Source organism: Borostomias antarcticus (genome assembly GCF_949987555.1).
Source record: "Borostomias antarcticus genome assembly, chromosome: 24".
NCBI lineage: Eukaryota > Metazoa > Chordata > Actinopteri > Stomiiformes > Stomiidae > Borostomias > Borostomias antarcticus.
In genome coordinates, this window is record NC_140257.1 from 12278065 (window position 1) to 12300689 (window position 22625).

General features: G+C 46.4%; 4 protein-coding genes across 4 annotated transcripts; 2 read left to right on the plus strand and 2 right to left on the minus strand.

Moving 5' to 3' along the window:
- Positions 1-299: 299 nt before the first annotated feature.
- ipp (intracisternal A particle-promoted polypeptide) lies at positions 300-6369 on the plus strand. Its single transcript, XM_084457823.1, has 10 exons — positions 300-355; positions 764-1215; positions 1302-1513; positions 1689-1908; positions 2022-2177; positions 2280-2447; positions 2627-2764; positions 3000-3122; positions 3514-3734; positions 4680-6369. The coding sequence occupies exons 2-10, from the start codon at positions 849-851 to the stop codon at positions 4902-4904; spliced, it is 1830 nt and encodes a 609-aa protein (XP_084313949.1). The 5' UTR covers positions 300-355; positions 764-848; the 3' UTR covers positions 4905-6369.
- A 55-nt stretch (positions 6370-6424) lies between these two features.
- LOC311325337 (transmembrane protein 69-like) lies at positions 6425-8049 on the minus strand. Its single transcript, XM_084458016.1, has 3 exons — positions 7546-8049; positions 7387-7432; positions 6425-7284 (listed from the first exon to the last, which is right to left on the minus strand). Exons 1-3 carry the CDS (start codon positions 7551-7553, stop codon positions 6565-6567), a joined length of 774 nt encoding a protein of 257 aa, XP_084314142.1. The 5' UTR covers positions 7554-8049; the 3' UTR covers positions 6425-6564.
- Positions 8050-8459: 410 nt separating this feature from the next.
- LOC311325676 (vasculin-like protein 1) lies at positions 8460-15901 on the plus strand. The gene is made up of 12 exons (XM_084458406.1): positions 8460-8666; positions 9670-11099; positions 12213-12327; positions 12910-13039; positions 13211-13539; positions 13800-13875; positions 13986-14173; positions 14279-14410; positions 14623-14808; positions 14966-15090; positions 15222-15324; positions 15497-15901. The coding sequence occupies exons 3-12, from the start codon at positions 12268-12270 to the stop codon at positions 15671-15673; spliced, it is 1506 nt and encodes a 501-aa protein (XP_084314532.1). The 5' UTR covers positions 8460-8666; positions 9670-11099; positions 12213-12267; the 3' UTR covers positions 15674-15901.
- A 290-nt stretch (positions 15902-16191) lies between these two features.
- Positions 16192-21260, minus strand: LOC311325541 (nuclear autoantigenic sperm protein-like). The gene is made up of 14 exons (XM_084458258.1): positions 21140-21260; positions 20745-20854; positions 20488-20568; positions 20250-20356; positions 19806-20132; positions 19132-19275; positions 18705-18763; positions 18505-18581; positions 18301-18374; positions 17633-17821; positions 17104-17423; positions 16931-16999; positions 16696-16809; positions 16192-16568 (listed from the first exon to the last, which is right to left on the minus strand). Exons 2-13 carry the CDS (start codon positions 20843-20845, stop codon positions 16717-16719), a joined length of 1641 nt encoding a protein of 546 aa, XP_084314384.1. The 5' UTR covers positions 20846-20854; positions 21140-21260; the 3' UTR covers positions 16192-16568; positions 16696-16716.
- Positions 21261-22625: the final 1365 nt, after the last annotated feature.

A 22625-nucleotide genomic window follows, 5' to 3' on the forward strand; every position in this document is an offset into this window, starting at 1 on the left:
CCATTCCATTCATTTCAATATGAGAGGTGTGAACGCTTTTTTTTCATGAAAATCTAATTCCTACATATTTTTCCTACACATTGACTCACTGGGGTCTCCAACCTGCAATATGCTCTTTAAATCCAAACGGCAAATCAAACTGTAAATCAGTCAAACCTTTAGATTTGCAAGTTGTCACTATCAATTGTCGTGAAAGAAACCAAAAAGTCAAAGAGCGTTTGGAATTTGATTAGTCAGCCCTTCCGGCTGCTTCTCAGACCGTGCAGATGATTCAGATAAGTAGATTGGCAGTCTGCAGACGGAAATTGGCTAATGCTATCTGCATCAAACCAGAAAAAGCAACATTCAACTTATGGTCCGTGTTTTATATTTACATTGTCAATACAGTAAATACTTGACGTTTCAAATGTTTTGGATAAAATGTGGTTGTTTTATAAATGGAATAGCTTGCTGTCAAAAAAAATCGGGTTGCTAGTTAACTAGTCTTCTAGCTAACAGAGCCTATCTTGCAAAGAGCTTTGTTTATAGGCGATCAGCCTATTCCTCGGCCTAGAACGAGATACATGGTCTCAGCTTTGCGAAACAGCTTCGCTAAAAGTCACTTATGGGAAACATCCCTCTTGTTCCACACGGCAGCTAGGTTAGATGTCTGAATTCAAAAGGTAACGTCATAGCACAAATAGGCTATTTCTGTGTCAGTGAGTTTTTTCCGTAGTCGATTATTCAGCGTGTCACTCATGCTTATTGGTGCCTGTTACCCTAGGATAAGATCATGTGCCTGCTTGTACAGTCCGGTGGCATGAAGCTGTAGAGTGGGGGAGACAACCCCTGTCTGTAACAGAACCATCATGTCCTCACCGGGTCCTCCACGGTCACCACCTGCCCCCACCTCCATCCCAGGAAGTAGTGGCTATGGCAACATCACTGCCGCCATGCCAACCCAGTCCCCCGAGCAGTCCCTCCTTTCCTCCGACTGCTACGCCCGGCTCATCCTGGCCCAGATGAACAAGATGCGGCTGCGCTCCGACTTCTGTGACGTTGGGCTGAGGGTGGGCGGACGAGTGTTCCGTGTGCACAGGCTGGTCCTGGCGGCCAGTAGCCCCTACTTCTCCGCCCTCTTCTCCGGGGGGATGAGCGAGGCTGACAAGGAAGAGGTGCAGATCCTGGGAGTGGAGGCAGAGGTCTTTGATAACCTGGTGGAGTTCATCTACACAGGTGCCGTACTGTCCTCTTATCAAGCGGCTTTCTGAAATCTCCGCTAAACCGAAACTCTGAACTCTCTGTGTCGGGTCTCCCCACAGGTGCGATCAGTGTGACGGTGGAGAACGTGCAGGAGCTGATGGTGACGGCTGACATGCTCCAGCTGTCTGAGGTGGTGTCTATCTGTGGAGGGTTCCTCAAAGGACACATGGATCCCTCCAACTGTGTGGGCATTTACCAGTTCCTGGAGCAGATAGCCTGTATGGACATGCTGGAGTTCACTGAGAACTACATCCATGTCCACTTCCTGGAGGTGCGCCAGCTGCTCATTATCTCTCCCTCCTCACTCGTCTGTTGTTAGATCCCAGTTTATTTATTACTATTGCTCTGCCATGTACTCTCCATCATGTTTTCGTGTGAAAGAGAATGAACCAAATAGATCAAATTCACAACAAACTTAAGAGCCTGTTCCAAACAACCCTTGCTAGGTGTGTGTGTCGGATGAGTTCTGGAGCCTGTCGAAGGACCAGCTTGTAAAGCTGCTGCGCAGCGAGGAGCTAAGGATCGAAGACGAGTACCAGGTGTTCACGGCCGCGATGGACTGGGTCCTCCAGGATGTGGCTAAGAGGAAGAAGTATGTGGTGGAGGTCCTGGATCCAGTCCGCTTCCCCCTGCTCTCCCCACAGAGACTCTTTAAGTACATTGAAGGTGAGATGGGATTCTGACGTCCTCCTTGATATTATCATTATGGGATCATGATTCAGTGTCTGTTTTGTTATGTTTTCGGATATTCTGAAACCTCCCGATTTCTCTCACTCAAGGCGTTTCTGACTTCAGCCTGCGGGTGGCGCTGCAGACCCTGCTAAGGGAATACACAGAAGTCACCAAGTCTCCCAAGGAGAATAAGATGTACAGCCTGTTACAGCCAGCTAAGATGAGGCCCAGGAGGAAAGCCAGAAAATACCTCTATGCCATTGGTAGAATCTGGTTTAATACTTCAGATTTAGATAGCACGAAGCCTTTAGTGACCGCCATCTTTATCTGGGCTTGTTCTAACACTTCTCGTTTCCCCATCCCAGGAGGCTACACTCGGCTGCAGGGCGGCCGCTGGAATGACAGCCGGGCCTTGAGCTGCGTGGAGCGCTTTGACTCCTTCAGCCAATACTGGACCACCGTGTCCTCCCTGCACCAGGCCCGCAGCGGGCTGGGCATCGCCGTGCTCGAGGGCATGATCTACGTGGTGGGAGGTGAGCTATGCAGATCCACCGTGTAGGCCAGCCTTTGGATCGGATTGGATAGTCTCGCATTAGCTGTTGTAAGAAAAATTGCCTCTGTAAATTTGCCAGGCCAATAAAGTTGAAGCACAGGAAGAGATGAATCGAATTGCGCTTGGGTGTCCTATATCGTAACGCCATCTTTCCCTTAGGCGAGAAAGACTCCATGATCTTCGACTGCACAGAGAGGTACGATCCAGTTACCAGGCAGTGGGCGGCCGTGGCTTCTCTCAACTACCCGCGCTGCGGCGTGGGCGTCTGCCCCTGTCACGGGGCGATCTACGCGCTAGGTAAGCACTGCGCCGCCTTGCCTAGTGACACCACCCTGATCCGGTGAGCTGGCATTCTGTTTCACTTCCATAGATCAGCCCTGACTCTCCTATGAGTGATTATTGTTGTTCTGATTGATTGGAGGTTGATCTAATTGTATTTTGAGTATTTTGCTTGCAGAACCTCTTAACTCACATAGGAAGGATTCTGGAGCGGAGGTAAACACGTCACTCTGTCACACCCACTACTGTACAGGTGGTTCCATCGGATCTGAGATCGGGAAGACCATCGAGCGCTATGACCCAGCGGAGAACAAGTGGGAGATCATCGGAAGCATGGCCGTCCCGCGCTACTACTTCGGCTGCTGCGAGTTACAGGGTGTGTTTCCCTCGTGGGGATGACCGCAGAAGTAAAGTACAGAGAACAGAGATCCGCACCCCGAGTAGCTCCCTTTAAAAGGATTTTATTCTTTGCTAACGACATTTCCAGCGCACGGCTCCACCTCAGACTTTCGGGCACACGGGTCTTTACTGCCCTGAACTTCTCTGAAGTCTGAGGAAGAGCCCTGCGCTCTTAACGTCACTAGCAAGGAACAAAATACTTTTAACAGGAGCTACTTGGTGTACGGATCTCTGTTCTCTCTTTCTCTACAATATATTTTTCATCCAGTACCCATCAGATTAGGTATTGGAGTGTGTGTGTCTTTTTTTATTGTTTCTCGCTGCGGAAGTAAAGTGTACGTAGCTAACCAAACGGCAACTCCCTACAGGGTTCATCTATGTGATCGGGGGGATCAGCGACGAGGGTGTGGAGCTGCGCTCGGCCGAGGTGTACGACCCCATCTCCCGCCGCTGGCGTGCCCTGCCCGTCATGGCCACCCGCCGGGCCTACATGGGCGTGGCCTGCCTCAACAACTGCATCTATGCTGTGGGGGGCTGGAACGAGGCGCTGGGGTCACTGGACACGGTGGAGAAGTACTGCCCAGAGGAGGTGAGGGAGGGAGGGACAGGACCGCACCTGCTTTAGTTCCAAAGGCTTCAGATGGGTTACAATGGTTTGGGATGCCTTGATGTACTTATTTAACCATATTGAGGTCAAATTTGACTATTGAAATACACACCCTCACAACCTAACCTCACACACAGACCGTGCAGCTGCTTTGCCCATGCGCCATTTGTTTGCGATGTCACAGTCGAAGACTTTTAGTTAACCTGTGTATCATCCATCCCCAGCAGTCTATTCCACAACCCTATCATGCAGACTCTCCAGCACCCCTCACAAGATTCCCAGCCCATATCTCCAGTAATAGCTAGAATCTGTGCAAATGTTTTTTGAATTGAATTGAAACCTTTATTGCCCCAGAGGGGAATTTGTTTAGCACACATCAAGCATACAGAAAACATTGAAATGTACGCCCATCACCAACACCACAATGTCACCAACCACCATCATGTATGTACATGTATGTAAATGTATGTACCCCAAAGAGTGGAATGGCCCTATTATGAATTGTTTCACTTACAGGATAGCTCTTATAACCCCAGATCCCTGCTATATAGTCCAATACAGAGCACACACAAGCTGAATGGGAGATCTTTAATACCGGTAGCTTTCCCTGGTTTGGCTCTGTTAATCACGCTCATGACCTCTGACATGGAAATCTCTGCATTGAGATCCTCATTACCGCTACATTTCTGCTTCTAGCTTGCTTTTCATTTTCGTGGAATTTTTCATCAAACCATTTAATATCATTTAAAAAATAAACCAGAAAAATATTTCCCCCATTTGTTAGGTACCTGTGCACTTTAAAAAATAAACTCAGGATACTACCCTGAAGGAAAGCAAAAAAAAAGCGAACGCAAAGCAAAACACAATTCCCTAATATTCCTTCTCAGATGTTATCTTTGTTTGCATCCTGTGCCTCTTGTCTCACAGGAGAAGTGGGTGGAGGTTGCACCCATGGCGGTGGCCCGGGCCGGGGTGTCCGTGTCGGCCGTTAACGGTCTGCTATATGCCGTCGGGGGCCGAGCCTCCAGTAGAGACTTCTCGGCACCAGTGACGGTGGACTCCGTTGAGATCTACGACCCTCACCTGGACACGTGGACTGAGGTCGGCAACATGATCACAAGCCGCTGTGACGGAGGGGTGGCAGTGCTCTGAGAGGTTGCACTGCAATACTGTGGCGTCCCGAACCCTATCAAACACACCCTGACTTTAAATATGGCTTTCACCAGCAATGTACGCCAGGCACAGCAGGATCTACTCCACATCGCCACACGTCTCATCCTCAGCTATCCAATGAAATCTAGGGTTGTATTGCTGTGGTGAAGAACAGAACCTTGCATGTAGGGATGCGCCGATATGAAAATCTTGGCCGATAACAGATACCAATATTGCTGGTATGGCCGATAACAGATATTTACCGATGTCGATATGTTCTTTATAAAAACAAGTTTCTATGATAATCACATTTTGTACATACTGGAAAACACATATAAACTGTCTCTATTTCCAAAACATTACACATTGTTTCTTCTCAAAAACAACACACAACAGCAGCTAGACAGAAATAATTGTTCACATCTGCCCTGTTTTGCACATCGATAATAATACATAATATATCGATACCGATATATTAAAAAATGACTTGACATCGGCCGATACCAATATGATTGCTGATACAGTATATCGTGCATCCCTACTTGCATGACATGAACACAGCGAGAATAGTTTGGGGTTCTTTCAAAAACCTGCATTTAAGCCCAGATTGGTGGATTTCAGAGTACACTGAGTCATTCATTTTGTGCTTGTTTTACTGTTCATTGTTCATACTGAACACTGAGCCAAACAGCTGGCTGGAAAACCGCCAACAAGCTGTTCATTCAAATGTCTTAGCGTCCTACAGTACATGCAATCTGTTACAAGACACCTGTCTACGTATCGAATAATCTTATCTCCCCCTCTAGGTTTACAATGTGTTCGGAGGACCAATACAGTTCATTGTTTACTTTATTCTTTTGTGTGAATTTGAAGACATAGGCATTTTTATGATGTAGGGTAATTTTGTACCATGAGGGAAATACAACTGGTTGTCTTGGCCCAAAAGGAATTTCAGCCCCAGTTGAAGAGATCCACGGGAATGCTGAGTAACCAGCCATCTCATTGTCCCTAGAATGTGAGTGGCTGTCCCTCACTGTCTTATCTCATTAATGCTGCACACAGAGCACATTGACCGAAAATAGACTGCAGTACTTTTGTATTAAACCTTGTTACGCAAGTGATGAAGCTGCAAAGCTAACTGCTACTTAAGCTCCTCATGTCAAGCTGTTATACCTTTTAAAAGCTTTGCTGTAAATGTGAAGTAACAACTAATGTTGATCTTGGAAGTAAGGTCCCTCAGTAATGTATGCACTCAGTATTTATGTTTCAATGTGTCTGGCTCACTGCTGATATGCAGCCATCATGTAAAAGTATTTTGCTCTAATGCTTGAGTAATTTACCTGTGGTTGGAACAATTTTTTCACCTTCATTCAGCAACAGCAGTGTATTAACATTTTAGCCTTCTCACAACAATGCACAGCAGTGTCATACATATCAGCTTTTATTAAAAAGAATTGCAGATGTCTTCAATGATCTGTATTTACTCAAATGTATCATTCATCTGACATATCATTGTCGGTTCCAATATCTTTCTCAAATGATTCATACAGTTAACATGGATTTGTCTTGGCCTGAGATGACAAACTATTTGATCCAAGGAAGACAACACCCATTGTATTCAGTTATTTTGAGAGAATTGTGTCCACTAGCCACCAGCTAGTCAATCCCCAAGTGCTGTGATCTTTTTCTCAGGGCAAATCTTCTTCAGTGTCAGTGTGGCCACCAGAGAGAATGTAGCCACTAGAGTAAGGATTGTCCGCATGGCTTTGAACCAACCAGGGTAGCCCGGCAACAGGACCAGATCATAGTGCAGGCAGAGGCCCAGTCCCATGATGACTACCATGGCTCCTTCTGTGATATTGTCCCAACACAGCAGGGCCATCCAGGCCAGCAGTGAGGGCACCACACTGTTACCCAAGTTCATCCAATCAGGTTTGGCTGGGCTGCCCTCTGGGATAGCAAAGCCCCAGCGAGCCCCCCCTAAAAAGGACACAATTAAAGCCCCATAAACCACATGTGCATAAGCCACCTCAGGGTAGTAGGACTGGGTCACAGCCATCAGAAGAGGGGCAGCCAGAAAAGGGATGAGGCCCGCGAAGCCAAGGTAGAGAGCAGGCTTGGGTGCCTGGCCGAGGGCCTTCATACTGAGACGATCCTGCTTGTGCATCCCCCCTCTCTCTGAACTCTCAGGCTGGACCTGGTAGAGACGAGAGGTTGAACAGCTCAGGGGCCTGAGGCTGAAAAGCCTGGTGGAGACTGGCCTGACCCTGGAGAACACTGATGTGACTGGAGTTGTGTACGAGCTGGTGTAAAAAACATGTCTCTTCACTTGACAGTTGGGTACTCGGACAGCCTGCTGCAGAGATCGCCATGTTGGGCCCTAGGAATAGGAAAGAAATTAATTTAAATTGAGACAAATAGCTACCACTCTAGCCATTTAGTTGTAAGCCTATTATGTAAGAGTCAATGTCATGCTACCTACCCCACAATTCAAGTGCCTCCTTAAAGCAAATGACATCATTTTCAACCTAGAGAGATTAGCACGACTTTAGTCTCCTTGCCAGGTCAATAGCCATCATGCTTTATTGGACATTATTGTTATAAGTTTGGTAGCTCACGTTGTATGAAGAGGGAAACTTACCTTAACATAGGCTAGCTAGACACTGCTAGCAAAGACTGAGCATGGAGTTGCTAATGCTAGCCGTAGTCCCAGCGTCTAGCTACCTAAACTTTAAAGCCTAACGGGTTTGCTACACGTTGTCGTACACTAGCTGCCTAGTTAGCTATTAAAACGTGTCTGGTTGTCCACTAAAAGAAGAAAAGGTCGCTCACACCCACCTAATCTTTGCTCGATTTAGTTCATTTGTAATCATGTGTGCCGGATCGATTGGTGCGCCTGAGTACTAGATAACTTACTGTTCAAGATACCACAAAGTATGGATTTGTTTTAGCCCTTTCTGGAAATAGGACACGAAATTACTTTTGGAGATTATACCAGATCATAATATCCCTGACACGATTTTGACGCTCCCTTTACTATTTATCGGAGCATCGTAACAATAAATGTGCGACACTGACAAAAGCATAAATCTTGAATATACCCCTGAATTGCTCTGATCTCTCTATTGCTCGCCCGCGCTCTTAAACTAAAGTAACAAGCACCAAAAAGCTAAAGGCACATGCTATATCGCTGCAAGAGTAGATATTGACAGGCTGTGATATATATTGGGGGCTATATTGTTTTCAAGACCATACTGCTTCGAGTTGTTAGGTTTTTGGCTTGAAATGTAGCAAAGCTTTGCTAAATGATTAGGTCCACTCGTTTGGGGTCACCTCAGCTATTGCTGTTGGCATTATCCGGGTAAATGAGCCAAAATCACTTGGCGCGCGGTCTACTGAATGACTATGGTCGCCTGGTGCACCGGCGGCCGTACCGGTACTCTAAACGAGGTACCCTGCCCTACTGATGAATCCCCGTGTGTGGCGCTTAGGTGGCCATTTTGAAACTGTGTTGTTCTTCCAACGTAGCTAACGTAATCAGGCAGGTCTGTTTACCTTTGGAAAAATTGACAGCTAGCTCTGTTTAAAGGCCGTTTTTGCTATTAAAGCTAGAATACATCTAGCTAACCGGCTACGTTACTTGACAATTATTTGAAATGCATTTATTCGAGAGTCCCAGTTAAAGCAATCTCCCTAATCAACACCGTTAGTTAGTAGCTAGCTAACGTTAGCCAATTGTTTGGCTAGCCTAACGTCAGCAAGGTAAGCAATATAGCTAGCTAGCTAGTGGTTGCCAGCCTGCACAACTTTGGGTAACGTTAGAGAGATATCTAATGTTAGCTAGTGTTAACTGCTTTTCGTCTGTAATTTGGTAGCTAGCTAGATATGATGGGGGAAACGGCGTTATAGGCTTGGATGGCTTGACAACTAACGTTAGCTAGTTGACTTTGATGCAGGTTCTCATGGCCATGCATCATTTGGCTTAATACGACCGTCCGACAGAAACTTGGCTAGCTAATGTTTTGGCTTCAAACTATGTTTTGGTCCCTACCTTTTAGTTTTCAAATGCTAACGTTAGTAGAAATTACTATCTACTTAGCTCTTGTCTGTAAATTGGTATGCGAGCCGTTATGTTTGTATGAATGAATGACTGGGTGATAATACATACCCGGTTGACGTGTGCCTTAACATTTCTGTTTGTGATTCATTCACAGTTTGTCAGGATTAGTTAACTTAGCCGATGTGCAGTTAGTTGGTTTATGGTTAAACGGATTGGTTGAGGAGTTTGTGATGAAAGATGGGTTGGAGAGGTGGTATCAGAAGCACTGTTCTTCTTGTAGTTTTTACTCAGTCGTGTTATTATAACATGGCAATCTAGGCCTTATTTAGATGAGGGGCAAAGGTAGTGAGTGAGAAAGCAGCCACCTGTTCATGTCTGAAGTGATTCTCTGCTGGCACGAATATTTGATTCAAACTCAACATTGTATTGTAGGAGAAGAATCTGGATCTGAACCGTCCAGTGTCCTGAAAGTTGTTTTAGATTTTCTCTGCCTGTAAATGACAGGGTATTTCTGGCTTTAAGGAAGGTGTTGTGGGAGGCAGGGGACTTAGAGTAATCCTTATCCACTATGCTTGTTTAGTAACATTACTCAGGTGTGCTCCTGGAGGAATACAGGACTAGGCTATTGGCCATATATTAGTCTTGTTAATGAGCCCTAGATTCTAAGTACCTGCAGTATATTAATCCCTACTTTATTTTTTGCAGATCTTGTCGGTAGAGGAACAGATGCCTTGAAACTAGTGAACAGGACGGAAAAGACTTGGATCAGCTGCACTGGGCCTGTCCTCTTGTATTGGGAAAAGCTCTGAGTCTGGAAAGAAGGATTGTGTTGATAAACAGGACACACGCTATCTTCCAACTATTTCTTTGTTTAAGGAAAAGGATAACGCTTTCATTAATTTTTGTTTCTCCCCCCCCCCTCCTTTATGGAAAAGTTGTAATTCAACAAAGTCGTCCCAGATGTTTAATGACATAGGACACTGCTTCTAAGGGTTCCTAAGATAAAAGCTCACTCATCTATGAAATCTGAACCATTGACCTCTTCAACTGAAACAGGAAAATCACAGCTAAATCTACTGGCAGTAAACAAATGTAACTGTAAGACAGATGAAGACAACAAAGCCAGGCAGCCATTGAGGCACATACTTGTCTTAAGTGTACGTTGTACGGCAGCGATATGATGCATAGTCCTGCGGTATCCAAGTTTCACTGACTAAGTTTGAAGATGACAGCAATGTAACAGTGGGTACTTCCTTTATTGTCATGTGACTTTGAAATCAGGAACCTTTTTCCCTTCGACTCGGACAGCCTTTTCACCAGTTTAATGAGGTGAGCTGTGGTTTTCGGTGACCTCCATTGGAAATCAAAGACTGTCTTCGAACTGATTCTTTTATGCATGCATTTGGGCAGAGCTTAAAATGACTCGGTGAGAGGTCAGAGATATACAAGCTGACACTCTTGTGTAGCTGGAGAACACCAGGAATCTCTCCACACCGTCTGCTGTCATAGTGGAACTGTCCTGTTCACGCAGACGGATAAATCCATGCCCCAGTGCTTCCAGAGCCCGCTCCCACATCTCACCAATCAACCCGCATCTGCCTCACCTGTTGGACTTACCTGTCAATCAGCTGTGCTTACCAATCAGTACACTAAGGACCTGTTGATTTCACCACACGGATCAAGCAGGTTCTTTGAGCGTCCGCCTCTAAAGTGCTGTCACAAATGAGTTGGTGAAGAATCCAGCTTGCTTCACTACAGCGATCGGGAAGTTTTGGGGGAGGCGACAGAAGGCTTCTGAACACTTATCAAAAGAATCACCTACTTGAGACACTTGGTAACACAAAGTAGCAAGACCCGTTTACCAGCCATTGAATCAATCTCTGGTTGCTTAGTCCCCTGGAGCACCATTCCAGATCATTCCTGCGATCCAGTAGCCTGCCTACCAACGCTTCACCCTGGACGACGGGGTCCGCCTCTTGGGAAAGGGGCTGTGCTGTCCTGGAGGAGGGGTTGGCGGGTGGCTGCTCTCCATCCGTAGGTGCACACACTCTGAGACCAGCGCCAGCGGGCCTGCGGAGCCAAGCCCAGCGAGGTCCAGAGAGGAGGCAGAGGACTTCAGAGCCACTGACTCTGGGGTAATGACACTGAACCTGTCTGACCAGAATCTCACACACACACTCGCACACCTTGCAAGACTCTCTCTCTCTCTATCTCTCTCTCTCTCTCTCTCTCTCACTCAATCACCTTGTGCACAAAGGCAGATCCCTTGATATGATATGAATCATTCTCTCTTTGAACCTAGTTACTAACACTTACATTGTGGGCTCATGGGGTAGACACGGGTTATGGTGTTGCACTGTCAGTAAAGCCAGTGTCTGTGAGGACGGCTTTTATTCCAAGATTTTATTCTAGGACCCAGCCTATGTAATTGAAAGGCACTCCTCAACCCCTGGTGTGTTGACACCTATATTATTGATGATCACATCATGAAGTTGTAAAAGCTGCCTGAAACACTTGTGTTAAACTCACGCTCTGCTGCCTGTCACACACAGCTGCAGTGACATTAGAAGTTGATCTTTGTTGTTCTCATGCAAAAAATATATATTTGGAAGTTTATGGGGACTTGAGATGCTTATGCCATTTTTTTTCCCAAGGGGAAAAAATAAAATTTTAAATTTATTTGGAATAAGATATGAAATAACATTTTAAGTGTATTTTCCCTAACGATCTTGAAATAACATTACATTTCAAGATTGAAAGGGAAAATACACTTAGTCGCACTGAAACGGACGTTTGAGATCATCTGACTTCTGTAGTTTGACGTATTTCCGATGCAAACAAGCTATGAGGGTGAGACATGTGTTTAGAGGAATTTGATTGGAACATTGACAAGTGGACGGGTTTTAAGAACTTTAGACAGATTCGATAGAAGGATAGCGTTGATTGACGGGTGGATGTCGTGAGATTATTGGTCTAAAATCGAAGGTACCTGTTGTCGTCATTGCATGTGACCTACCGTTTTCCAGGAAGTAAGAAATTATATACTTTGATATAAGATTACAACAAAAGTAGAATTTTGTAAATTTTTTGACATACATCGTTGAATAGTTGAACACTATGAGCAATTATGTGAACCAAAATGGGACAGAATGCTTTTTTCATTTCAGTGCGACTTTAAGAAATTATTTTGTATTCTATTCCAAATGTAATATTTCACACTGGTTCATTCTCCATGTTTTCACTGTTAGATCCTTGCCATGAGGTTTGATGCCTCAATCCACTGACCGGGAACACTGGACCTAAATGGCGCAGCATGACTTTGTCCCTGCCTGGCTTAACTTCTCCACACCCCAGCCTGCCAAGGTGAGTGTGTGTGTATGTGTGTGCGTGCGTGCGTGCGTGTGAGAGCGTGTGTGTGTGTTCCTGTCACTGTCTATCCGTAGGTAAGGTGAATTGCAGGGTCAGCAGAAGGTCAATCATTGCATGGTTCAGCAGAAGGTCACAGATATTGTCCGGGAAACCAGATTGGGTAAAAGAAAGGAAGTAACAAAAATTAAGATGATGAGATAAGACTGCCAGTAACCATGATTTTTGCCGTCTGTGTATTGGTTATTGTTTTGGCTTTGGCTGCACATTTTGTTTCAAAGTCTGATGATTTGTCATGCATCTGAGGTGTATTTAGAATTATTGTGTGTTCCGGGAAATGGAAGAGCTGTTGAAAATATGAAATATTTTGATTTGAGTTGGTGTCAATTAACGTTAGATGGCGAGGTAGAAAAGGCATGGTAGAGCTGTTGCTCTGTGAATAACATCGATCTTAACCCCTCAGAAATGATATCTCACACATCTGACACCTAGTTGTCCCTCTCCCTCCCTCCCTCCCTCCCTCCCTCCCTCCCTCCCTCCCTCCCTCCCTCCCTCCCTCCCTCCCTCCCCCACCCACAGTCCGCTGCAGCCAGCCTCGAGAAGCATGGCGAGCCTCATCACCACCGGGACAGCCGCGCCGCTGTGAGCCGACGTCGACACAACTCCTCCGACGGCTTCTTCAACAACGGGCCCCTGCACGCCCCGGCGGGTAACCCCAGAAACCGAACCCATGTCAAGCGAGCGGCATAGTTCGCTCGATCCAACCAAAAACCGTCGCAGATGGGGTTTTCGTCTGCGCCAGCAGGAAATGGCGTCAAAAACCGATGAACACCGTAGCTGTGTTCTTAAAAGTGTTTGTTTTGTAACCCCTCCTCTCTAGGTGACGGGTGGCAGGAGCCTTCTCTCCTCCTGAGGCATGACTCTGTGGATTCGGGGGTGGCGAAGGGGGGGCACGTCGGGCTGGCCGGGGGCTCGAGCTGGAAGGAGGCGCCCAGCTGGCACGGGGCACCTCGGGGGGCGCAGGAGGGTCATCATCACCAGGGGCGCCACCCCAAACGAGGGGTAGGGGACAGGGACAGGCTGGGGGCTCACCGGCAGCGCAACGGCAACTTTCACCCCCGCAAGACCGCCGCTTACCACGACAAGTTCCCCAACGGGGAACGCAAGGACAGCAAGGAGGACAAGCTGAGGTTCGTGGAAGAGGACTTCGTAAGTAGCTTCCTCCGGCTTCAACCCAACCCAGGCCACACTGTTGTCTGTAGTGTGTTGTGATGTATGTATTGATGTAAGCATTTGTGGCAAAGACATCGTCAGGTGAAGAACAATATTTAATTAAATCGAATTATAACATGGGGTTATGGAACAGTTTGGAATGGCAAAGGGCGTAAATTGATTGATTGAGTTTTATTTGAAATGTGAAGAAGGTCTAAAAAATATCTTGTAGGCTCAATATCATGTCCTCCTTACAGCCCTCCCTCAACCCTGAAACCACTGGAAAGCCTGGGTCCCAGATGAGAGCAGTGGCTCCCCATGCTGGAGTATGGGGTAAGTCCTCTCACCCTGGAATCATTTACACACTTGCAAAAACATTCTGTCCATCCCCTCGCCTCCCCAGCCGCCTGCCTAATCTGCCTGGTTGCCATGTTTCTCTCCAGAAAACCCCCCCAGTGGGAAGCAGATGGTGTCTAAAATGCTGGTCATCAAGAAGGTTTCCAAGGAGGATCCTGGCACCGCCTTCTCAGCAGGCTTCGCCAGCGCAGGTTCTCTTCCCACCAATGGCAACAAAGCACTGATAGCTGGCTCCAGTGTCTATAAGAACCTGGTTCCCAAGCCTATAACCAAGGTAATGGATGGCTCCAGTGGCCCCTATTCAGAAATAAGCTCCTACAGCCAGATAGTGTTGTTGTAGCATTGTCTCATTGTCCTTGATCCCCGTGTCCCGTTTCAGAGTGCCCAGTGGAAGCAGCCGGCCAAACCTGGACTCCACCTGTCAGGCCGGGACTCTGTCTTCACCAGCCCCGTCTCTGCAGCCAAACCCAGCCCCCCAGCCAACGCCCCTCCGCACAGCACCCCCAAAGAGGTGAGGGCCACACCGCTGAACACTCACACAGCCCAGGGGTTTCAGCAGTCTTTCAAGAACTGAGTAAAATAAGCAGAGGACACTGCTTTTTTTTTGGGGGGGGGGGGGGGGGGTGTTGTCCAGCATTGTTAGAAATGAAACCAATTCATTTAAACCCACAAGCAAGGGCTCAGCTCTCTGGTCTCCCATCTCTCTCCGCCTGGACCTCACAGCAGCATCCCTCCAGCACGACCCCTCCCATAGACATCGCGCCGTCGTCGCGGCTCAAGCTGATGCGCCGCGGCCCGGACCGCAAGAGCGAGTTCCTGCGAGCGCTGAAGGACGAGGGCACCGGAGAGCTGACCGCCACCACCACCACCACCACCACCAGCAGCAGCAGCCCGGGAACCCCAGGAGAGGTAGGCTGAATACCACCAGGGGGCACTGCTGCCCTCTGGCCCCAATCCCTCTAGGACAGGGGTTGGGAGCCTTTAAGACAGCAACATTTTTGAAATGTGGGTTTAAAAAAAAAAACGTGCCGAGTAAGATGTGCATGTGGCGTGACTGACCGTCCAGGTCGAGAGCAGCACTCCGGAGCCCAAAGCCTACAGTGAGGAGCTCTGTCATGAGAACGGCCTGTCCCACTCCCTCAGTGACTCAGATACAGAGCACCTGTCAGGCTCCCTGGAGGCAGAGCACAGGTGAGTCAGCCAAGTAAACAAAGACACATGCAGGCACGCACTCAAATCTCGTGCTCACTCTACTGTGTCTACGTCTACACCGTACGACCGCTACAGACCTGCAGTACACGCTCACGGTCTTGTGGTTGCAGGTTACTGAAGGCCATGGGCTGGCAGGAGTACCCAGAAAATGATGACAACTTCCTGCCCCTGACAGAGGATGAGCTTAGAGAGTTCCAGACCAAAACGGAACAGGTCTAGTGAAGCTATTCCGTTATTGTTGAAAGTTTAAATTAATTGTTGTGTTTATCATGTCCAAGTTGTAGAACTGAAATTTAAAACATTTTTTAGATAAGATACTTTATTGATACCCCCCAGGGGGAAATTTATATTAATTTATGGTCTGTGGTTTTTTGTAATATTTCAGCTGAAGAGGAAGTGTCTGCAGAGGAACGGGGTTGACCTCCCGAGGGCTCGGGGCGTTACCCTCCACTTCACCCCCTGGAAGAGTGTGGCGGAGGCCCACGTGGAGGAGGGCTCGGAGTCCGAGACCAGTAGCAGCAGCCAGACCTCGGACGACGACGACGACTGCATCAGAACCTGACACGGCTCAACAGAACAAAACCCCCAACACCGACGCTCACCCCTGCCTCCCAACACCGACGCTCAACCCTGCCGCCAGCCTCCCCGTCATCTTGTTTAAGAGCACCATTCGACTTTTTGTTGTCGTTCTTGCACAAGGGAAAAACCAATCATATCCCAGTGAAGGGGAGATTCCTGCTCTGCCAGACGTCTTTTTCCCTGCGTTTCCTCCTTCACTGCAGCCCCCCCCCCAAAACACCCCTCCTCGTTTGTGGAACCGAGTGTTCAAGAGAAGGGCAATGAATGCACACACACACGATTCTGCTTTAAAACAGAAACTCATTTCATTGTTGACACATTAATAAAATTGGTTCCTGACAAGCTAAAATGTTTCAATACGAATCCGCCTTTTGTGTGATTGCCACTAAAAAAGAAACCAATCGACTTCTCTCCCCAACTCCCTCTAATTTCAGTGGTCTGTCATATCTGGGCTATACATCAGTTAGGCCCAAACCCACCAATCTTTGTGGTTGTTGCAGGTTGACAGCATTTCCAGTTTACTGCTGACATCAGAAAGTCCACAAATGAGACTACAATCAGCATTATGAATCAATGTAATTACATCAAGACGTCTGCACCAATAACTATACAATTATGAAACTTCGAACCTTATAAAAGAAATCCAGGGTTCTTTAGCCAGTTGTGCACATTCCATGATGCCATAATTGAGTCAAGATATCCTTTATTGAACTGGAACTGCATAGAAAATCTGCACGAGTATACACACGAGTTTGGACATAAAGAATACAATATTTACAACTCCCACAAAACATTGTTAGAACTACGGAAGGATGTGCTGGCTTAGTTGGCCCCCAGGTGGCGACACGGTGAATGAAAGAGGCAGCAGGCTTCCCAGGCTACAAGGAAGGGGGTGACAAATCGGCACATTAAAATGGGTATATTAATTAACATGTCAATTATAAAAAATAGTTTTTTAAATCAAGTTGGTGGCCAGTTAAACTTATTTAAGGCTTATTACATTACCTTTTAAAGCTCAATTTCCTCTTACACTCCATTGGTTGCACTGCCATCAACATGGGCCTCCTGTTTGACCTTCTTGGAATCATTCTCCTTTACTGGACTCTCCTCTGGTTTCCTCTGTGAAACAACATGCAGAGAAAATGGGAACGCTGTCTGCCTGTCTCACTTCCTCTGCACGCGCGTCTCCCCACTGACTCTGAGCAGAACCACAAGTTCACACTATGTTCTTTTCACTAACCTTTTTTCTAACCAGGTGTGAGATATCAGACGCTGCAGCGGCATTGCCACTGGCGGATTTGACCGGAATCTGGTGTTCGGGAAATGCACAGGGGCACAACAATATGAAGTGACATTCCCTTTGAAACACTAAACTGAAAACAGCAGAATCACATTAGGGCTGGTTAGGCTTACCATAGTCACGGTGGTTGAACCATTTTGAGCGCTTGGAGCCGGAAATGGTGATTCCCCGGTCTGAAAAACCAACACACAATCATGCTCCATGTATGAGCGCTCACATCTATCATGGCAGGATTCCCCACAGACCCCCACCCCTCTCACCAGCACTTCCTTCATGGCCTCCGCCGCGGCGCTGGCCGTCTTTAGGCCCTCGGCCGCATCCTCAACCTTCTCTGTGATGTCCGGCAGCAGGGCTTTGAGCTCCTCCATCTCCTTCCTCTCTTTAGCGACGGCCTCTGGACCCTCGGCCTCGTCAATCACCTTCTGGAGCTTAGCTGCAAGACGGACACAATCAGGTGTTGGCACCATTGATCACTCATTGCGTTCTGTATAATGTTTTTGTTGTTTTGTTTTAAATTAATAAAATTGTTTTTTTTGTGTTAAAAGTGTGTATTGATATTAACGCTTTACTTGACTTACAAGAACATTTCTAAACAGTGTCGATAAGGAACTGAGCATCCTAGTCAGAATCCTGCTCTCTTACCTAGCCTGCTGTTGATGACTGCCATGGAGCTGTTGAACTGCTCGATCGCCTGGCTGTACTGGCAGGTGAGGGTGAGCGTCAGGCCCAGCTGGCAGTGAGTCTCAGCCAGCAGACGGCTGTCGGCCGGCAGGTGCTTCAGCTGCAGGGTCAGACACTCCTGGAAGTCCTCCACTGCCTGGGGGTAGTTACCTGGGGAAACCAAGAGAGGCATTGAAGAATGGATACATTCAAAAATGGATGACGTAATATAGTATTATTATTCTATTTATATAGCATTTTCAAAAGACCCAAGGATGCTTTACAGGGAAATACAAGTCACACAGACAACAGAGACAGACCTGAACAAAAGAGCACAAACTAACTAGCTAGCTAGCTAACTAACTAACTAACTACAGGCCAACGGCCTTGGTGAACAGCTGGGTTTTGAGGGCTGAATTGCACAAACAAAAGGAATGTGTGCAATTCCACTTAGAATTATAGGTACATTTTAGATGGGTATATTTTACTTAGTCATATTATCAATGAGTACATTTGCCAAGAGTAAAATAACCAACTGTACGTTGTAACGTGCTCTGCCCGTTCCAGTCAGTAAAGCCTTCAGGAAGAACCAGTTCCACCAGCAGTTACAGTACTAGAGAAAAGAAAAAGACTTCTGTTCCAAGAAATACCTGATTCAGCAGCAACTTCCCCGAGTTTCAGGTGTGCCTGGGCTGCCAGGAGCTGGTCATCCTGACTCTCCTTCCTGAACAAGACACAAATATAACGGACGTCAACCGGGACAAGGTCTCATTACGTTAGTGGGTGAACGGTAATGAGATGGAGTGTGAGAGCAGACTTCCTGGGAACAATACTGGTGCATTATCACACTGTACCTTTTGTAGATGACTTTGGCAACCTCCAACATTTCCCAGGCCAACTGCAGGTTGCCCACTTCCTCGTCATCACTGTCCTGTTTTGACACAGTGAGGTATGGTGATTGTTTTAAGTGACGTTACAGCACATTCATCCCAACTGGATCAGGAGCAGGAACAAGCCTATTATCCTGTCAGGCCTATGATGTGTGAAGTCTTACTTTCTCTGCAATGGCTTCCCCCTCTTCATCCTCCTCCTCCTCTTCCTCCTCCCTGCCTTCTGAAAAGCAGGATATTTGTTGGGGCTGTCAATTTAACATGTTAATTAAATCAATTAATCATGCAAAAAAGATCATTCATTTTTAATATAAAAAATATATATATATAAAGATCTATTTTGCCCAGTGGACCCTGTAGACTACAGAGAGCAGGCAGCACAGATTGAGTAGGCTAAATCTACGGTAACAAGTAGGGGGAGGAGTCGCTGGAGCACTCGGCTATAAGAGCCTTTTATTAAGGTACAGTATAAGCTTGACAACGTTTCAATGTCAATACATCATCATGTCAAACGTTGTCAAGCCTATACTGCACCTTAATAAAAGGCTCTAATAGCCGAGTGCTCCAGCGACTCCTCTCCCTACTTGTTACTACTGATGTCCCGCTCCTGAGAAGCACCGGCCAGCCGGCTACAGCTGAAGCGCAGAGAGACCCCTGTATTATAGGATAAATCTACCTCAGACAAATTAACAAACTTGGTCGCAAAATGAATTGCTATGTACTGCAGGTCAATGGCTATGGTAGAAGACAAGGGCTTAATGGAGGCTTTGCAAATCACGTCCTTCAATCAAGTTACAAGCTGCCATTAAGAGGCACAATAGTTTCGAAAAACCTATTGTATTGGTGCAAGCTGAATATGTTGCTCAGATTGATAGCCTTACACATAGATACACACAAGATACATACAAGATATTGCAAATAATTGAATAAAACTATATTGAATTTTAAAGCCAACTTTTGTAATGTCTATTCAATGCTTTACTCATCTGCCACAACAATGTAATGTTTTTATATATATATATATTTATATATATATATCTTCATTTGGGGGGCTTTTCCCAGCAAAAACTGATATGCAACTAATTGAGATGAATTAGATTAATTAATTACAGGTCATGTTAATTGTTTTAATCGATAAACAGCCCTAATATTTGCGAGAGATGTGAGAAAATCATTCAGATCATTGGACAAACATGCATCCCGTTTCATATGTAATACAGCTATGTTTTTAGCGGGATCCAGTCAGGTAGACAGGCCAGGTTTACCTCCTCCCTCCTCCTCCTCCTCCTCCTCTCCTTTCTCTAGCCGTTCTGATGACTCCTTCTCAACTTTGGCACCATTCTCTCCTTTTTCGTCCTTCTTCTCTCCGTCGGCAGAGTCTGTTCCATTAACATGGCCGTTCGCCATCTCTTCCTTCACGTCTCCCTCCTTCCCCTCCACTCTCTTCTCTGAATCTCCGCTGGTCTCTTCCTTCTCGTCTCCCTCCTTCTTCTCTGAGCTCTTCTCAGAATCTCCGTTTTTTCCCTCCTCCTTCTTCTCCTCCTCTGCCATGGCGTCATACACCTGAACCCTGAGCTCATCCCTGGTCTTCTCTGTGAAATCAAAGACCAAAGACAGAGGAAGGGGTCAAGAGCAAACCTTCGAGTACAAAGGGGTTTCAAAAGCAGGTTAAATGTGGCGAGCGTGAGGTCGCGGATGGAAAAGCTTACCGTCAATGTTGTCTGTGCTTTCGATATTGGAGTCTTTTGGCTTCTCCTCTTTCTCGTCCTCTTCAGGAACACCCTCCAGTGCGTTCCCCAGGACTGAGTTCTCCATCCTGCAACGAGAGAGCATTATTACCCCCTCAAAAGAGTCCAGCGGCAGCTGCACCATCAGCCCACCATACTTGTCCTTGGGGGAAAAAATAGGAAGTGCTCCAGCACATCTCGTTTGTGGAAGACAAATCACCTGGCCAGTTCCAGCAAAGCTTTACCACACAGGAAGAAAGCCTCTCCACATTCGTCAGCTGTGTCTCCGTACGTCTTGGCTCTGGAAAAGAAAACGATTTGCATTTCAGATCTATGCTTGTAGCTAGAAGAACTGTAACAAAAAACAATTCACTGCCGTTACCGAACACATTTTTTATTGTTTCAAGTGGTACAGACAGTTTTGGCCCAATGTGGTACAAACATTATGCAGAAATCTAATGTAGGTAAAGTACTCACAATATTCCACAGGCCTCCTGGAGGACGTTTACGGCTGCTACCGCATCCCCCATGACGAGATGTCTCTTCCCAGTGCCAATCAACTTATTTGCCTCTTCCATTGCGCAGCACTGGTGGAAAATAAACACTCAGTCAAACCCCCTTCACGAGTACATTTACTTGAGTCTTCATATTGCTGCTGCTAAATTGACGTTATATTACAAGTTAACTTATATCATCTCGCTAGATAGTAATATCGATCACGGACTTCCAGACACGTTTGCTAACGTTGGTTCGAGTTAGTTACTTTTACATAATATAGATGCATATACGCTTTTCTGCCGTACTGAATCAGTAGCTAACTAACTACACAAACGCCACACGATATATGCCTACTAACACATTTACATACTTACCAGCTTTTAAGTTTACTAGTTAGAATAAAAATGCAGCAACACCGCTCTGCAAACACCGTGAGCTGGGGCTTGGTATGGTGGCGATGAAGGGGTGGTTGTTTCAATTTAGCGCGAAACCTGGGCATCACTTCCGGTCTATTTTCTTTGGGGAAACGCGGGAGATCGAGGGCAAATTCCATTCCAGACGTTCCTCCCTTGAACGTGCCTTTGTCGAGTCCTCTCCATCGCAGATCCGAAGAAACCTAAATTCAGGCCAATATTTAACCATCACGGTTTACACCTTGATCGCCCAAATCCTATAATATTGGTCAAGGTAAGGGAGAGGGGTTGTAAGAGAAAGCTCAACAACGGGGGTAGCCTACAACATTATAAAATGTAGTGTGGCCCGAATTAAAGGCACAGAGGACAGCTACGTAATGAAGGAAAGCGATAGACAGATAAGACTGATTTGGCAATATAATAACTACTTTCTACCACAGGAAGGTCGTAGTAGTTGAATGGAGTATGTAGCCTAGTAGACGATTCAATTTTAAGGCTTTCGTCCAAGTAGGGTGGTCTCTCTGAGTGTGATCCCCAGCATTGAAATACAACAAAGTAACACAGACTAGAATACTTACAATAGACACAAACGGCTATAAGGAAATACAAATATAGGCCTACAAGAGTGCAAATAATTGTCTCCCTGCACAGAGCCTGCAATAATCAAAGGAAATGCTCATTGACAGAGCCCTTTGAACGCAACACCTGTTGTGCATAATTTGATTACACTACAATAAGCAGATGAAGCTCTGTATTCAGTATGCAAACACATTTCTTAGGAGGCATTCTGCCAGGTTCATTTCAAACATTTCCATATGTGTACTGAACAGAGAGAGCTGTCCTGCTGTCACTGCTCAGTGTGAGGGAACACCGATCACCCCCCTCCTCCTTTAAAAGCTCCTGATGGCTCCTGTTATGGCCCCGTCGATGCAGGCCTGGCCTTGAGATCCAATCAAGCTCATGCTCCTAATTAAACCACACTCTGTGAAACACAGACCTCCACCTGTAAGAGACTGCAGTGCTGAGATTTCGTTCAGATTAGAGAAGGTGTCTGGCTCTCTTGGGCAGAATTAGGTTAGGCTACTCTTGACAGGAACATCTGTTTTTCATATTCATTTAATCTCAGAGATTAATGGTGAAAAGAGAAGGAACTCATTTGCATACATGTGTAGAATAGATATGTGCCAATATGTGATGGTCGTACAGATGAGGGACCTGCTTCAAACAGCCAATCACTATGGAATTAGTGGTGGTCCTGATGTAGCAATTATGGTCATATTGTGTTTTGAAAGATGAGCGCAGGCTAGCAGGCCTCGTTTGATCTGAAGCCCACCACTGGCGGTTCTAACTAAGACTTAATTGTGTCTGCCCTCTTATCAAGCTCTTCATGTGGTTTCCACAGCGACCGCGTGCAAAGACACCATGGCAACAGCAGGCAAAGGTGGAG

Coding starts and splice junctions, on each gene's coding strand:
- ipp (XM_084457823.1), top strand. CDS start 849: ATGTCCTCACCGGGTCCTCCACGGTCACCACCTGCCCCCACCTCCATC. Junction 1,216..1,301: donor GGTGGAGTTCATCTACACAG/GTGCCGTACTGT, acceptor GTCTCCCCACAG/GTGCGATCAGTGTGACGGTG. Junction 2,448..2,626: donor CATGATCTACGTGGTGGGAG/GTGAGCTATGCA, acceptor TCTTTCCCTTAG/GCGAGAAAGACTCCATGATC.
- LOC311325337 (XM_084458016.1), bottom strand. Junction 7,285..7,386: donor GGAGGCACTTGAATTGTGGG/GTAGGTAGCATG, acceptor TCCTATTCCTAG/GGCCCAACATGGCGATCTCT.
- LOC311325676 (XM_084458406.1), top strand. CDS start 12,268: ATGGCGCAGCATGACTTTGTCCCTGCCTGGCTTAACTTCTCCACACCC. Junction 13,876..13,985: donor TCCCCATGCTGGAGTATGGG/GTAAGTCCTCTC, acceptor GTTTCTCTCCAG/AAAACCCCCCCAGTGGGAAG. Junction 14,174..14,278: donor TTCCCAAGCCTATAACCAAG/GTAATGGATGGC, acceptor GTCCCGTTTCAG/AGTGCCCAGTGGAAGCAGCC.
- LOC311325541 (XM_084458258.1), bottom strand. CDS start 20,845: ATGGAAGAGGCAAATAAGTTGATTGGCACTGGGAAGAGACATCTCGTC. Junction 17,424..17,632: donor AGTCATCAACAGCAGGCTAG/GTAAGAGAGCAG, acceptor TCCGTCTTGCAG/CTAAGCTCCAGAAGGTGATT. Junction 17,000..17,103: donor GTTCAACCACCGTGACTATG/GTAAGCCTAACC, acceptor CCCGAACACCAG/ATTCCGGTCAAATCCGCCAG.